Genomic DNA, 16,446 nt, shown 5'->3' with positions numbered 1-16,446 from the left:
CGTCTCTAGTGGAGGGGAACCTAAATCAGTCACGCAGTTACAGACAGCTTCTATGTTAAAAGCACATTTTGGGAGGTATTATTTCTCACATACACATGCATGTGTGTTATATGTGCTCACACACACACACACATACACACACACGCACGCACATACACATGCACACACACATACACACCTACATTTTATATTCTATACTTGCATACAAACACACACAGCCAAGGAGAAGCCTGCAAACTGCACTGTGCAGTATACAATACCTCTCAGCTCTCATACAACTTGAATGTGAAATCCCTGACACTGTGTCCAGGGGCCCGGAGGGAAGCGTCCAGCCGCGGAGGAGGAGGAGGAAGAGGAGGGGAGGAGAGGTGAGGGAGAACAACCTTCGTCTCTCACAACCAAACAAGTACTGGGGCCCTGCCAGCGCCTCCCCCAGCCGGGCTACGCCTGCCTTCTCTTTCCTCCGTCTGTCAGGTCAGTTTTTATTTTCATTTCATTTATCCTTTATTTATACAGGTTGTCTCTTTGAGATTAAAAGCTCTTTTATGAGAGGGACCTGTTCAAGAGACAGCAGTCACGCGCTCATTTCCATTACAAATATATGTAAATAAAAGTTAAGCATTACAGCATAAAAGCAACAGAACAAGTAAACAGAGGGCCTAAAAACAATGCCACTCAGCCTCCTCCAACTCCAGAGTTCACTTGTGACAACTTCTTTACTGTATGATAACCAGGATTGGTGCATCATTAGTCCCATAAAGGAACACCATAGCCCATAATGTTCTTAACCTTCTCCTGTGCCTGGAAGTGCTTACTATTTTGCATCTTAATATATATCTACAGGCTTCTTTATTCAGGGTAACTGATATTTCACATATCCCCTTGTACAGACATAGGATATTTACATGTGTAAAGGATATTTTATTGATGAAGCTATGGGACGCACCATTGGCAAAGCAAGAAGTAATCAGGGAATAAACCCTGAAATGAATTTGGTTTACATGGCTGGGTGTCTAACCACACCGCTTTGTTTACTTAATTTACCTAATTCTTTTTATACCAAAGTATTGGTTTCAAACCCAGTCTGATGAAATGAAAGAGAATGAACATGTCCGATTCCATTTCAGCTGGGTCTAACAAAATTATGAAATCAAAAAAATGGGAAGTGTAGCTCCCAGGAACCAAAGGAAGTCAATACAACATAAGTTATACATTATTCCACTAACAGGTTTTGAGCATGTTACGTGTACTGATGGTGGCATATTCAATAGACACATTTTGCTCATTTAATCAACTGTCACTTATCTAGTGGCAGTTACATAAAGACCGCATATTGGATTTCCTGTGCTAACCTCTGTTGTAGATTCAACTTTTTTTCAAACCTGACCGATGCTTAGATCGCACTGAAGGGGAGATGCCAGAAGGATCATTTCCATGAACCTGAATAAACTTAGCTAAGAAATACCAAGGATTACTGCTCATAGCATAGGAAAAGTAGTGAATATCAATCCCTCAGTCATACACTGGACATTAAGCACACAGCCCCACTTCCCATTGCAGTGGCCAGTGTTCTGCTCTAAAAGGCAGTCATGCTTTACCCAGATTGGTGTGCCAGTGGTGGCTAAGGGGAGCATCCCCCATCAATTTAACAGACAAAATGTGAGGCCCAGAAAAGTTCAATATATTCAATACAGAATAATAATAATAATAATAATAATTATTATTATTATATATTCTTAAGGATGATAATGATTATCATGATGATGATTATTACCATTATTACTATGAACACTACTATATATTGGTATCTATCTATCTGGGAAATAATGATGAAATCAAATGGCAAAATATTTAGTATTAATGTACCAAACAATCAATCTGTGGATTCAGTACTGTCAATAAACCCTGGACTTTAAAGCCTATCAGCCTATCTTACAGGCCTGCGTGGCAGCAGTAAAATAGATTTAAATGCATATAACAAAATTAATCAAAACATAAAACCTCACACAATATAGCTACATCAAGTGCTTTAAACATATGCTAGATATAAGATGCGTGTAGCCATGACATTCAGGTGTTAATGATGGCATTCATGTAGGGGGAGAAACATGAAAAGACTACAGAACTCGAAAAGACTACAGAACCTAAAATGACACAGTCTCCGTACGTCAACAAGCCTCGAATGTGGTGGAGCTCTATGATATTACGATGCTGCCACTGTCCTCTAAAAAGCAGGGGGGATGATGGCTAACAATCCTTCTGCTAATGTGGTGGCCTCTGTTTGATTCTGTAGAGAAATTAAAACAAAACCGCAACAACGATCACAAAGAAACAAAGGACAGCAAAAATGTAAAAACAGCCAATGGTTGGTATTCAGGAACCAATGGGTTTAATAGAAGATTCAGATCAGATGAGCTATTGTTTGAAATAAGTGCATTCTTAATAGGTGGCGAGCGTTAAAATTGTTTCTCGGTGGTAGGCAGGTCATTCCATCATTGGGAAGCTGAAGAAGGAAAGATTTTAAAAAGAAATTGAGAACAGTAAGAATGGAGCAATTGAAGTGTCTTATGGATAAAGAATATCTAAACGAAGTTGGACCCCTACTGTTGTTTGAATGTTTGAAATGCAGTGTTCGGGGAAAAAAAACAATGAATGCACCCAAAGTGACTGACACAATCTGCCTGCGCAAGAATAAGTGCAAGAGTCAATGTCCAGTGTAGCTCACCCGTATGGTCAAAAGGTCAAAATGATTATTATTTTGTAATGATTTTTTTGTATGATTAGTTATTTTCTGGTGAGGAAATATCAGCCCCTGTGTGATTTTTGAATGCGTGTGCAGTGCTCGTGTGTTCAACAACGGCCACGGATTACTGCACTAAGCATCCGTGAAAAATAAGATCTGTTAACAGTCCTCTCAAACTGATGTCTGACAAAAAAATGTCAGGCAATGAGCCTTCACACAGGTCTGGCTTGTAAAATTCAAGCAGCATGTCCTTTCCAATAGGGGAAGCCTAATCAGAACTGAATCTCTCCTTTAGAAACAAAGCAGCCTTCCGCATTTCAGTCCCCATTGAGCTACGGGCCGTGTCTGAAACAGCCTCCTAACCGTTGTGTCCTCAAAATATGTACCCTTTACTAAACATGCTGCCTGCTGTTTAGCAGGTATTTTTGAGTATGCAATGGGCAGTATGCAAAAAATATCCCCCATGCTATTTCCAACTGTACTAAGTGTTGTAAGACGTCCTGCCCTTGTAGTAAAAAGGCCCCACCTCTTCCTCTCTGAATTATGAGACCCAAAGATGGCTTTCACCTCTTCCTCTCTGTGGGACCTCCTGAAAAGTACTTCCTGAAAAGTGTCCTTCTGAATACACTCCGTAAAACCCCAGACATAAGTATATCAACCGGGGATTTTAATTACACTACATGTAGAGAACATTTTGCCTACTTAACAACTTTCTCATCCTGTGTACTCAATGTATACTCAATAGTAGGCAAGTAAGCCATTTCGGACATGACCACAGTTCGGTGACTACATCGCTGCCATTCATTATAGTTGAGCATACATGAAGGTGCAAATGTGAACACTCCTGAATGTATCAACCAGGACAGTAGTAAGCAGTGGGAAATCAAATTGAATGATGACAAGTGCATGCAGAATTTTGTTTAGAAGAAGAATGAAGTCTTAGTGTTCATTATGAAAAACCAGAGAGGAAATTGATTTTTTTAAAATTGAATGGAGTTGAATGTGCTAATGGAGGTCTTTTCATGTGATAGCCACCATCTCCCCAATGCAATATAACAGAATACTATGATAGGTTCAAGTAACAGAGAGGTCAAGAGCTGTTGAGTCTGTTTGAGAGTAAACCTGTAGCTGGCTATGAAAAGCGTTTGTTAAATTGAATTACTACCTTGAATACCTGCCTGTTGCCCTTCTGTTGCAGTGTGTTTGGAATTTGCAGAATACTCTGAAGGTTATTATTGAACTGGTGCACACACACACACACACACACACACACACACACAAGATTATTGTTGGTGGGGTTATGTAACCCATCCACAGGCAACAAAAACGCAAGCCAGCCCCATAAGCCTGTTGTTTACAATGCATTTCCGTACAACAACCACAAATCAGAGCCTGTTTCTATTGCCTTTTTAGATTGTGCTTGGAACAAATATCCTAGTATCACAATATGCCCGTTCTGAATAATCTACTCCTTAAAGTACTACAAAACAAAAAAAATCACTGAGAATACTGTCCTCCATATATTGATCTTTAGTGTATGTGCTCTGTTAGTACCTACAATTGGTAGATTTTCAGTTGTAATCATTTAAAGTTCCATTGCTAAAATACTCCGGGGACTCTCAGGTGAAACACATAAACAAGACTTTTTCGAAACTACTGCAGTGACACAGAAAAAATAGGAAATGCAAGTAACAGGCTACAAATTAACTTTACATGTTTGTGTCACTGAAGTAAAAACTAATATCCCAACATGCCTTGCATCCAATATCCAATCATGATCAACCCACCCCAGAATACATTCAATTTTCAAACACTTCATTAAACAGTTAACAGCCCTAATATTTACTTCAGGATATAAAAACATATCATTTAATAAATCTAAAATACATTCTAACAGGTAATTGTTATTTCAACAGTTTAATTTGAGAAGTGAGACTGAACAGTTTATTTTAGCCATTCAACGACAAGAATAGTAAATCGTGATTGTTAAAATTCACACTAAAATAGTGGTAACATTAAAGCCATTAAAGCCATTTTAGCCAAGTTAACATTTGTTATGTATACTGAAACGCTTAAAAAGACTTTTAAAATCCTATTGGCTAATCTGGTCTGTGTCTCGAAAATAAAGACATAAGTCTAAAACACTGCGCATAAAATAATTAGGCACCGAGGTCGATTTAACACGTAGTGTAATACATGCAACTGAATAATCAATCAAACAACTTTTAAAGGCTGCGGGCTGTACAAACATTGAAAGAAAGGCTGTCGTGGACGTCCTGATTAGTACTTTACGTAATACATAAAGGCCATAATGACAAGCTAGCTAACCGAAACCATAATATAGGCATGGATAAAAGTGCAGTGACACACTGTACAGAACACTGAACTGAACACTGTACAGAACACGGAGGCCCACAAGCACACACCTCAAGTTGCAGATTTCAGCACATAGCCTTAAGCCTGCTATATGCACAGTCTTTAATACTATTCCCCGCACACCAAAATTATGTAAAATAAAGTGGCGCTACAAGAATTTAGGGAAGATTATGTTTTCCTTAGTATGCTTTCAACTGAGTAAAAATGTGTTTAGATTGCCATAGTAAAAAAAAAAAAACCTCATTCACATTTTCCCCAACCAATAAAGCACCACAAAATGGATTCTCCTCTTAATGAGGCTGTCTCAACTGGAATGTGCAGACAATCCAGGCAGTAGTGGTTTAACAGGTGGTCAAAACTAGCGTTTCAGTAGGGGAAAATATATATGATACACAGGCCCACAAATGTAATATACTGAATAATCTGGATGGCTGTTTTGTGACAGAACCTGTTTTAGCAAAGTAGAGTTTTAAAAAAAGAACAAAGAAATACAACGGCAATAAAAAAGGAGCAAATAAATACAATGGTAATATGTATAATATGTATGCATTGCAACATACCGACTTGGGCAATAGTTAGCCAGGTTAATAAGAGCAACAACAAAAAAACAACAACTGGATAACTGGGATATAAGGTACGCTCATCTCACCTACAGCCTGTGAAGGGCAAGGTACAGATGCTGTAATGTAATATTGTATATAATGTCATAAAATGCCACCCTTCATGCCTTCCCCTGCTGCCATGATTTCCTCTAGCCTATATTTGGTATCGATTTTGAAAATCTTTAATTGACACGCACCACCAATTATTAGCTCTTTCACATTATGACTGGCCTTTCTGTGTTCCTTTGATCCCCTTACAAATAATGCATTCATCTGAATTCTAACCAGCTACTGAACAATGACACCCTATTTTTGTTTACCAAATGAATCCCTACCACTGCACAGAAGTGGCAGGCTGACAGCTGCAAAAAAAACCTATGTATTTGAGTTTTCGTTCTAAATGAAATTGCCCATTGTCATTCGGACTGCATTAGCTAACATGATTACATGTGTACTGAACACCATGGAGGAGCGCGACCTCCTCTTTTCCTTTATTTATTCTACATGAAATAAACTCGATAGAAAATACATTATCCGAAGCTGCCCAATATTTAAGGGTAAAACAGATGAGTACATACAGTGTAGAACACTTTTAAAAATTGTACTGTGTTCTCCTTACACTCCTGAACTGAGGAATAGTACTGCACTGTCATTACAAAAAAATCTTGACCAACCAATACCCGATAACCTTTATTTTTAAAAAGTAAAGGAGAGAATTACAATCACAGTTAAATGCAAATCCAACTCACAAGCATACCAACAGTAAGTGCCTGCCAACCATTCCTGCACACTATGCTATTATACCCTCACTACAACAATACCTTGTCTGTCAACCACACTGCACTACATAATCTTTAATATCAACAAACTATAGGCTACCTTTCTGTTCTTGTTCAGGCATAATTATAGAATTATTGCTTATCTGGTTTTACACTGCCTTAAACAGTATATTCTGATGACTTTGAAATTAATACTGACAATGTCAACGCACTGCAACTGCTGTCTGGACCATAAACTCAGATCCATGTGTCGAATGCAAGGTTGTAACAAAGAAACTTTTGCAAGGCGCAACATTTCCCATTAGTGAACATGCAAGATACAGTTGGATAGCTAGTTGCCGTGACATGTGCGTCACTGGCGACTTAGAAATGCAAATACAATAATAAATACTAACGTAAAATTATATACGGCACGGTCAGGTTTGTGGACAACGCTGAAGAGTGCACTGGGGCTATTAGCGCATTTTACGAAAGGTGACACCGGTTAGATAGTTGCTGACTTGTATCCAGTCCGGTCAGTAACATTTGTATGACAAGTGAAAGAAGTGGTACACTGCTGCTGTGGAAATGTACATTAGATAGCAAGTCGTAGTTCACCGACTATCCAGGTAACTATACTCACCTCTGTCTTAGTGATGCGATGTCTCGCCAGCTTCACAACAGCGAAATTTCCTTTTCCTAAAGTGCGCTCGATATCGTAAAAGCCCACTCGAACTGGACCCCGAAGCATCGGTTTTTGGTGACAGTCCGCCATGACCATGCTGTATTGGGGGTGGAGGGGAGGGTTTCAGAAAGGAAAGGGTGACCCACTACTGAAGACTGTAGTCTTGCAAGCAACAGAAGTGGGGAAGAGACCGTCCGCTAAACTCTGCCTCTTAAAAACAGACAATGCAAAATGCTCAATTCGCGAGCCAGCTTGAACATTGCGGAGGGCGCATTCAGTGCAACAGAGGTACAGCCGGCATTATCGAGTGTCGCGGTCAGTCACATAGCTCCTTCCAGTACAAAGGCGCTATAGGCTGACAGTATGGTCTGCAGTTCTACTAGCGTCGGGGCACGGGATGACTTCTTGCAGACGGCATCGTGTTCTCTCCACTCGGCGTGCATTGACGTCAGAGCTGCTGGGGGTATTTGTACAGGGGGCGGACCTTTGAAGCCGTTCCACAGTCCAGTGCCAATTCGTCTCCAAGACAACCAGATTCACCGCTTACGTCAAACGCCAGCTATTGCAATCAGCTGTCAGTCTGTTTGCTCGACCAGCGCTGATATGATGACTATTACCGACTCGAGCTTTTGATAAAAAGCTTTTGTTGTAGGGTTTGAAGTGAAAGATAGGAGGAAGATAAAATACGCACGTGTTGACTAGCTGCATGAACTCATGGTTTATGTGGACTGTTCAGCTAAGAATGTCGAGATCCGACAACATATGCAGTCGAGTTCGGTAGCCTATAACTAACGTTATATTGTCCTTTCGAATGAGACACAAGTTATCATCTCAGACTTCCACAAAGCAAATAGCTTGCTAAATCGCTGGACAGCCAATAGGCTACCGAGCTGACGTTGGCTGGTGTTTAACCATGTAGCCACATTTACGCATTGAAGCCTAAATAATCTATACGTGTCAGCTAATATGTGAAATATTTTATTCACTTTGAAATTTAAAAACGGAATAAAACAAAATAAAAAATCGCAAGCGACAAATAAAGAATGCATGCATGTTTTGTCACGTCAGTAAATGTTTTCTGATTAGCGTGACGGTTGGGTCGACGTAACTGTCTGTACAATAGTCGACTGCTTTTACCACACTACAGCAGTAGAGCAGCGTCATCTACTGTCCTTTCTGATAGCTGTACAGAGCACAAAAGAAAAGAAGGCATTTTCAATCAAACACAGTGGCTCTTTATAAACACAACATTTATTAGATATAAAATTATTCAGAGAGTTACATAGCCTATACAATAATGAATGTAATAATTAATGTGATAAATTCATGTAATAAGACCTAAAGCGATTCCTCAGCTATAGATCATATCGTTCACACAGTTTTGCTTTTGCCATCATTAAGTATTCATATAGACCTGGCGCTAAGCTACAGCATGGCTGGGTGCGCGGCGAGTCCCTTATCATTGACCCGTTTCCTGCATGCGTGTTCCAGATGTGCTTCCTTCCATTTCCCCTAGCATCCTCCCCTGACATTAATTGTTTCTTCTGTCGCCCCCGCTATCTCTGATTGGTCTCAGCCAAATACAACACTTCTTTCAGGCTTCAGACTCCTTTCCAAAGCCGCGTGCAAAGGACACTAACGGTTAAAATTCTGCGATCCACGTTTAGGTACCATAAAACTAAAGATCAACCTGATCAGAATGTCCGCGTTGGGCATTTGCATGCACGGTAATATACAGTCGACCTTTCTTTCTTTATTTTTTTGAAAACTGACAATTTCTTTCACCGTCGAGAACGCAGATGTTGGGCTGGTCAGCTCTATCATGAGGTCATAAAACAAAGCTCGTGCGCACAAAAGTTCGAAACGAAAGACAATAAAGGATATATCCTACTTGGGCTCCCCATAGTGAGTGGGTTTAACCCCGCGCGCTCGGGCTCATTTTGTACAGGCTTTTAATGTTTCATTAGTTGGCGTCAGGATTCGGCGACCCTACGGTTGGAGGCTCGTATTGTCTTGAAACTGTATTTATGGTTTCCTGATTTCTAAGGAAATTGTTTCTTCAGGATAATTTGAAACATTCTTCTCCAAAACTTGGTCTCTACATCGATATCTAAATTATAGTCGATGTTTAATGGCCTTTCCTTCATGAATTTAAATTTACTATTCACAGGAGGAATCTTCCTATGAATAGAACGTTCATAGGAATCCTTTTAAATATTGGTCAGCGCAGTACATTGTGTAGTATTGAATACTCTCTGCTGCTAGTCTCTCCTATATTTGGTCAACGGTATACAGTACTTGGATGATATACCTTGGCTCCACATGCTGACAATATGTAAATTCATTTTCAAAGCAGAATGCAGTGTCTCATATTATTGGTTGCATGGAATTAAGTGCAAGCCTCTTTGTTCCAGACCGAAAGAATAGACTGGCCAGCACTCACACACAGCACAAGTTAGGAAGATCCTCGATTTTGCTATGACCAAATCTCTGAGACATGCACCTTGAGTAGTAACATCAATACCACCTGTACACAAAAATGAAGACTTGACGTTAAATATGCCATATGGTGTTCAATGCCTGACTCAGAAGAAAGATAAATATGTCACTTTACACGTCCGTGGCACATTTAAATTGGACAGGCCTTTATGGGGGACACCAGTCCACTTTGATTTATGCCAATTTTCAAGCTTGCTAGAAAATTAGTTCTAAATCCAATTGCACCACTTTTTTTTGTTTCATTCTCCTCCATAAAATCAACTGTAACTCAATGCAGTACTGGAACAAACCTGCATGCCTCAATTAGCAATTCTTGGTTTTCTATGACTCTTAATTTCAGCAGCTTTTTAACATCAGTTTTCAAAAATTGATAAAAATCACAATCATTTTTTTTGTCTGGTTTATTGATGTTTCATACACATGACTTGCATCATACCAAATGCATTCCAGTTTAGCTTAGTGCATAAGGGATTCTGGGAAATAACTGGTCAGGCACAAGTTATCTACGGGGGTGGGGGGATCGGGGTTGAGTAAAGGTGGACACAATCTTACCCTTAGCCCCACCTGTCCAAACACAGGCAAAAGCAGTATAACTGAGCCATGCAAACCCATTATAAGTCGTGCTACCACCTTTTCTGTCCAAATTATGTTAAGTGTTCAAAACTGCACATGATTCACTGGCAGCCTGCTTGCTACTGTACATTTTACACGCCTCTTTTTTTCTTTTTTTAGAAAGAAAAGTACTGCCCGTGCTACCTGCGCAAAACAGCACGCTGATTGGCAGGTCTCTGCTGGCAGTTCTGCTCAAAGTAGGAAATCATGTCCAGCCATCCAGCTATACAAGAAAGTTTATGAATGTGCATTTATGTGCGTGCATGCATGTGTGTGTGTGTGTGTGTGTGTGTGTGTGTGTGTCCTTGTGTGCATTTTTGAAGAAAGGCTCACAGAGGGAGACGAAAGAAGAAGTATTGTTCAGAGGACTATCAAAGTTGGTATCATGCTTTTTGTGTTGCCCTTCCTGCTAGCGTGTCCAAGTTCCAGCCCCCAGCCTCCACACAGGATGCCTGCCAGGGAAGATGGTCTCTGCCGTGAGCCTGGGCGAGCTGGACTGGAGGCACTGGGCCCAGCCAATGGGCGGGCAAGCCTGCAAGTCCGATTATCTTCGGCCATGTCTGTGAACCTGTCCACAGGGCAAAGTGGGGCGGAAGTCTGGGGAGAAGCAGACACATTTGGGGCACAGCGGAGGTCCCTGGAAGTGCCTCAGTAGCCGTAGATGTCATTGTCCACCCACCCCGTCTCACGGTAGTATCGGCCGCGGCTCTGATAGGTCTCGTAGAGGTCGTTGGTTACGAAGCCGCTCTCCGTGCTGGCCAGCGTGACGAAGCCGCTCTCCGTGTCCCTGCCCGCCAGGTTGTCGTAATCGCCGGGCGGAGTGTCGGGCGACGAGCCCAGGAAGGATGTGTTCTTGATGTCCGGGCGAGTGCCTGCCAGGTCCGCCTCGTGTTGCTTGCTGATGACGTTGTAGACGTCCGGGCTGGGGCTGTTGCAGCGGTCAGCTGGCACCCAGTACCCTGGCTCCTTGGGGCACGTTTCGGTCTGCTCCTTCTTCCTGCTCACACAGGGAACACAGTGAACATGACGTGCCCCACGGAAGGCAGCTGGAGCCCCGACAGTGGAAAACAGGTGACTCATACCTCCTGGCCAGGAGCTTGAAACAGAACACCCCCGATGCCACCAGCAACAGCAACAGCAGAGGGATGGTGGGGAGGACAATGTAGGCAATATTCAGGGCACTGCCTGAGAGGTGGGAGTGAGACGCACAATCAGACTCAGGTGAATTGTATCTGTACCTGTGTGGCCAAATGAGCTGTTATATATATCACAAAAATGATTACAAGAATTAACCGAAGAGGTGTGCCCTCTAGTGGTAAAACAGTGATAATACAAGAGCCTGTCATTGAGCGCGTACGTGAGCGAATGATTAGGTGAGTGTGTCACTGAGTAAATAAGTCAGTAACTAAATTAGTCAGTAAGTGGGCACATACACAAGCGTGAGTGAGTGAGAGAGAAGCTAAATTATTTAATGAGTGAATTAGTGAATGTGTGACTTAGTAAATGAATGAATGCGGTTTTTGAATGCAATAATTAAAAAAATTAAATATGAACACAATCATATTTTCAAGTAAAAGAAGGGTGACCAAGATGAATTATATATATATATGATAAAATACAATATCAGAGCTAAAACGGAATATATTGATATTAAATATATTTAATTTCTAATAAAATGTCAGAAAAGACATTAATATTTTGAATTTCATATTTGACCATTTATTAACATTGCTTTGACTTTTAATCTGACATTGTCACAAAACAGTTTTTAAAAAGGAAATTGTCACAAGTAAAAAATATGAATGTTATTGAAAGAAATATAAATTAATATTATGTACATAATAGTCAAACATAGATGTTAGAAAACACATTCTTAATATTTCATAGTTGACCCTTTTTTGATGTCTCAAATGGACAATTATTGATGTTTTCAAAAGGCTTTATGGCTTACCTATGTATGTTGTTTTTGTATTCCAGGAACAAATCAAAATGTTTCTGTCATTCAATTTATTTAAAAAGTAAAAAGTATTTTAGTACCTTTGGACTGAGACACTTCTACTTTGATTTTGGGATCGTCAACAGTAACTGCTGGGTATTTTGGCCTCAGAGATACGGTTGGAGAATCTAAAAAGTATTAATAAGCATAAACCACTTTGCAACTACAAGAAACAAAACATATAAATGCTTTACAATAATATAATCCACTGTTGAGAGAGAGAGGGAGGGAGAGAGAGAGAGAGAGAGAGAGCGAGAGAGAGAACCAATTCATTTTGTCTCTCTATAACCACTAGGTGTCATTGCTTAACAACCGATTCTTCAATGAGAATAATGGTCTGACCAAAGAGTTTTAAATCTACATATGGACAAGGAAACATTAATATATATCCTGTAGCAATTCTGGGAGTCCCTCAGTCAGCATTCCTGGTGCCGTTACAAAGGCAAGAAACAGATACAAAAAATGTTTCCAAATGTCTTTCTATCTCAGGTTCCCTGAAAATGACAACTCTGTGGCAGAAGACTGGCACCTGGCACCTGGCTAACCCTATATGTTTATCCGCACTGCATGGAAGCACCTCTAAATCATCATTATACCACAACTCTACAGTACACAAGACATGCAGCCATACAGAACAACATGGAAATATAATAACTACAATCATATCACAATATCACCAAGAATGTGTAATCCAGACAAGGTTTATTTTACCTGATAGTCTAACATCAGAACTCTATGAAATATGGAATTATTAACAAAATATCCCTGAAAAGAAAAATACTCTTCACATTTCGCTGAAGGCCCAGTAGGACTCCTTCTCAGATTTTGCAGGTGTTTACCTGTTTGTGTGAGGTTCCCTGCTGCTGTGGAGTCTGGCTGTTTTTCTGAAAGCAAGATTAAGAGCTTACGCAGGGAAGTTAAACTCTCACAAATATGAATAAACGTTTAAACAGATCATTTTAATCATCTAAACAATTTAGAAGCATAAGCAGACGTGACGAGGAGACGGCTGCTCACCGCGGGTGTACTTGCAGATGAAGTTGTTCTTCGTGTCGCAGTTGTCGTCATTCCACTGGAACATGTACAGGCCCCCCAGGCCTGGCGGGGCAGAGGGCTGGTGGTACATCACCACACACACCTCGTACCCACACGAAGGCTCGTCCCAGTGCCAGTTCCTAAAACACACACACACACACACACATATAAACACACACTCTGTATAAACCATGAAAAGCCTGGAGAAGAAGCAAAAAAAAAAAAATCCCCATCATAGGGAGGTTTGCTGCTGAATGAAGCCTTCTCTACTTGGGTGACATTATTACCAATTATGCACCACCCAGCAGTAGCACTGGGTTTATTTTGTACTGGGATGGTCAGGTACTCTATTCTGGATCACATGGTGCTTCACTGCACCGAATACAAATGCTTTATCAAGGTCCACCATGAGGCATTTACTGCACTCCATATAGAGTCCTCTATTAAGTCATAGTTGGATTATCTCGACCACTCAAATTAGCAGCTTTTAGACCAGGGACTTGGTCTGACCTCTGAGGGTAATAGCAGGGGTGTATTATGACACAGAAAACACAGCAATACAGCACTGACTCTTAATCCAATTGCCAGTGTTGTCGGCCCTAGTTGCTGCAGGTAAGGCATTTAAAATTCTGTTGCAGAAGAGTGCGGAAGAGCCATGCACATATCGATTACATGCTTCTGCTCCCCTGCTGCTGGACGGAGTGCCTCGGCCCTGCTGGCGCTATGCGCTACTCGCTAGCTCTCCGTTGCACACCTGAAGGTGGCCTGACTGCCATCCAGCCAGTGGTACTGCGCGGGGCAGTCGCTGCTGGTCTCCTGGTAGCCCTGGCTCCTGCGGAGCCCGATCCAGAAGTCTCCGTCGGAGGCCCGCAGCTCCTGGATGAAGTTCTCGATGAACCGCTGCTCGCTCTCAGTCTCGATGCTGAGGAGCTCTCCGCCATCGCTGTGGCAGGCCCGGCTGGCCTCCTCAAAGTTCACCTTGCGCTGAATGTCCTGGAAGTACGCTATCTTGTAGCAGGGCCTCTCTGTGCCCCGCCGGCAGATGCGCTGGCCTGTGGGAGTGGGGGTGGGAGGGAAGGAGAGACTGACTGGCAAGGTGCTGAAAGAAGAATGATACCTAGTAGGTGCAGGCTGGCCATCGGGAAGGGCGGGAATACTCCTGGTGGGCCAGTCTGTTCTGCGGGAGCCGATCTGTTTATATTATTATTATTATTATTATTATTATTTATTATTGTTCTTCAACATTTCATTGTGTGACTATTTCTCTCTCTCTCTTTCACACACACACACACACACACCGCAAACAATGACACTGACCACAACCGAGTTAAAAGAAAATGGGAGATTATGTGCAAATTGGTATTCCATTAATGTTATAGGCAGAACATATGGCAACACCAAACCTGTGCAGTAGACGGCTCTATGAAGCACAGACAGTACGGGACTAGCTATCATGCTGGGGCCTTTTAATTTGTATTATCTTTAATTGATTGGGAGATCAGCTGGTTGACGTGCTGCGGCTGCATGCTCTGACTGCTTTATTATTTTGGCGCGTGAATTTGGACAAATGTTGGGGCCGAACTATTTTTTCTATTTCAAAATCATAGCATCGTTTTTGTGTTAGTTTTATATTTACATAAACTTAAATCTAAAACGATGTAATGATTTTGAAATATGAAATTCCAAACGTTCATATCCCACTACTAAAAAAACAACAATTCTTAGCCTACACTAATGAATTGTTGAGGGAACTGATATTTCAGTGACCAAGAATAGGCTACTGCGCACATGCATTTTTGCTCCAAACGAATAAGCATTTCACTGATGGTTTTCCACTATCCGCAGCTGGAATGCCCCATCCCACGTGCTAAGAATGCGGTCCCCGTGCTTCATTCAGAGACAGTGATTCGACTTCATGTAGCACTTTCAAACCGCAAGAGCTTCTATGTAAGTAGCCTATACGTACCTTTGGGCTCATAAAAGTCCGCTTCACAGGGAGAACAGGAGGTGACAAGTGACACATTAGCAAACTAGTACGGACATAAAAACGAGAGACACAATTTGCTCGGCGTTCAAAATACAAATTTCGTGCTTTCTTTCGGAGTTTACGAAACAACAAAATAAGAGATCTGACAAGAACCCTGCTAAAAAAATCCAGCTAAGACCACCTAGGATTCTAAGCGGGTTTAAGAATTGTTTAAAAACACGTCTATTTGGTCATAACTGGTCTGTGGCTGGTCAAAGCTGGTCTCTAGCTGGACAAAGCTGGGCAAAGCTTGGGAGAGTAAGCTGGTGGCGAAACTGTAAAAAACACATTAATCAATTTTAGCCTGTTTTAACTTGAATTTCAGTGGCGAAGTTTCTAAATTAATTTTAACCCCAGAGGTTATCCTGAATTAAAGATTCCACTGTTGCCGAGAAAATTATATTTCTGTAGGCTACACAAACACACAAAACACTGCCACAAGGAGCCCTGTTAAATAAACGTTAAAGCTGAAGATTTTGAGAAAATTGAAAACACAAATGTTTCATAGACCCAAAATCAAAAACCTCTGCTGGGTTAGCTGCTGTACAGAAAATACAGAATAAATAATAATAGAAGTTTTCAAATTTAGCCAACAGCGGTAGACAGTGTACACAATATTATACAACGAATTCTGTAGCGACTCCTGAAAGCGCTGCTTCTTACCACTGAGGAGTTTGAATGCGGTGCCTGGGTAGCAACATACAGAGAGCACAGTCCCGAGTAGTTTCATAAAATCCATTTCTTCATATTTTCATAATTCTAGGATGCCAGCAAAGCGCATATAAATTATATGCGATGAAAAGTGACAACTGTCGTTTTAGCCATGGTCATTAAAAGTATACAATACACAAAAAAGAAATCTGAAAGACAGAGAAGCAGCTGTGGTTCCCGTTAGAAGTTGCGGACCTGTTTGCGGACATCCGATCAGACTGGAATGAAGAAAAAGAGGCGAGAGAGGGGAGCCAGACAGCCGCGTGGGATCAAGTCACAGCGTCATCCATTACAGCAGCGAGTCTTTCTGTTGACCGAGAGAGAGAGCGAACACTTCATCCGCAATCGATAATGCACAATCAAACAAGTGATCGTTTATAATCTGTATTGCTGACAATCTCGC

General features: G+C 41.3%; 2 protein-coding genes across 3 annotated transcripts in view; both read right to left on the bottom strand.

Moving 5' to 3' along the window:
• Positions 1-7,637, bottom strand: part of LOC118236418 (serine/threonine-protein kinase SIK2-like) — a 43,668-nt gene extending 36,031 nt beyond the window's left edge. The window contains exon 1 of the mRNA XM_035434780.1: positions 7,123-7,637. Within this exon, the coding sequence (XP_035290671.1) occupies positions 7,123-7,260 (138 nt within the window). The 5' untranslated portion in view covers positions 7,261-7,637. The remainder of the gene's footprint in view (positions 1-7,122) is intronic.
• An 829-nt stretch (positions 7,638-8,466) lies between these two features.
• Positions 8,467-16,330, bottom strand: layna (layilin a). Of its 2 annotated transcripts, XM_035432837.1 has the most exons (8): positions 15,996-16,330; positions 15,273-15,293; positions 14,061-14,358; positions 13,289-13,446; positions 13,111-13,155; positions 12,313-12,399; positions 11,358-11,460; positions 8,467-11,272 (listed from the first exon to the last, which is right to left on the bottom strand). In XM_035432837.1, the coding sequence occupies exons 1-8, from the start codon at positions 16,069-16,071 to the stop codon at positions 10,924-10,926; spliced, it is 1,137 nt and encodes a 378-aa protein (XP_035288728.1). In that variant the 5' UTR covers positions 16,072-16,330; the 3' UTR covers positions 8,467-10,923. The 2 variants fall into 2 exon arrangements, with proteins under 2 accessions (XP_035288728.1, XP_035288729.1); XM_035432838.1 differs by lacking the exon at positions 15,273-15,293.
• Positions 16,331-16,446: the final 116 nt, after the last annotated feature.

The sequence above is a fragment of the Anguilla anguilla genome, chromosome 9 (genome assembly GCF_013347855.1).
Source record: "Anguilla anguilla isolate fAngAng1 chromosome 9, fAngAng1.pri, whole genome shotgun sequence".
NCBI lineage: Eukaryota > Metazoa > Chordata > Actinopteri > Anguilliformes > Anguillidae > Anguilla > Anguilla anguilla.
Note: the sequence above shows the minus strand (reverse complement) of the source record. Positions and strands in the feature narration are given on the sequence as shown.

What these genes read in the sequence shown, in the direction of transcription:
- layna (XM_035432837.1), bottom strand. Translation starts at nt 16,071, where the DNA reads ATGGATTTTATGAAACTACTCGGGACTGTGCTCTCTGTATGTTGCTAC. An exon ending in GGCAGTCAGGCCACCTTCAG is followed by an intron (nt 13,447 to 14,060) that starts GTGTGCAACGGA and finishes TGTGTGTTTTAG; the next exon opens with GAACTGGCACTGGGACGAGC. An exon ending in AGAAGTGTCTCAGTCCAAAG is followed by an intron (nt 11,461 to 12,312) that starts GTACTAAAATAC and finishes CCCACCTCTCAG; the next exon opens with GCAGTGCCCTGAATATTGCC.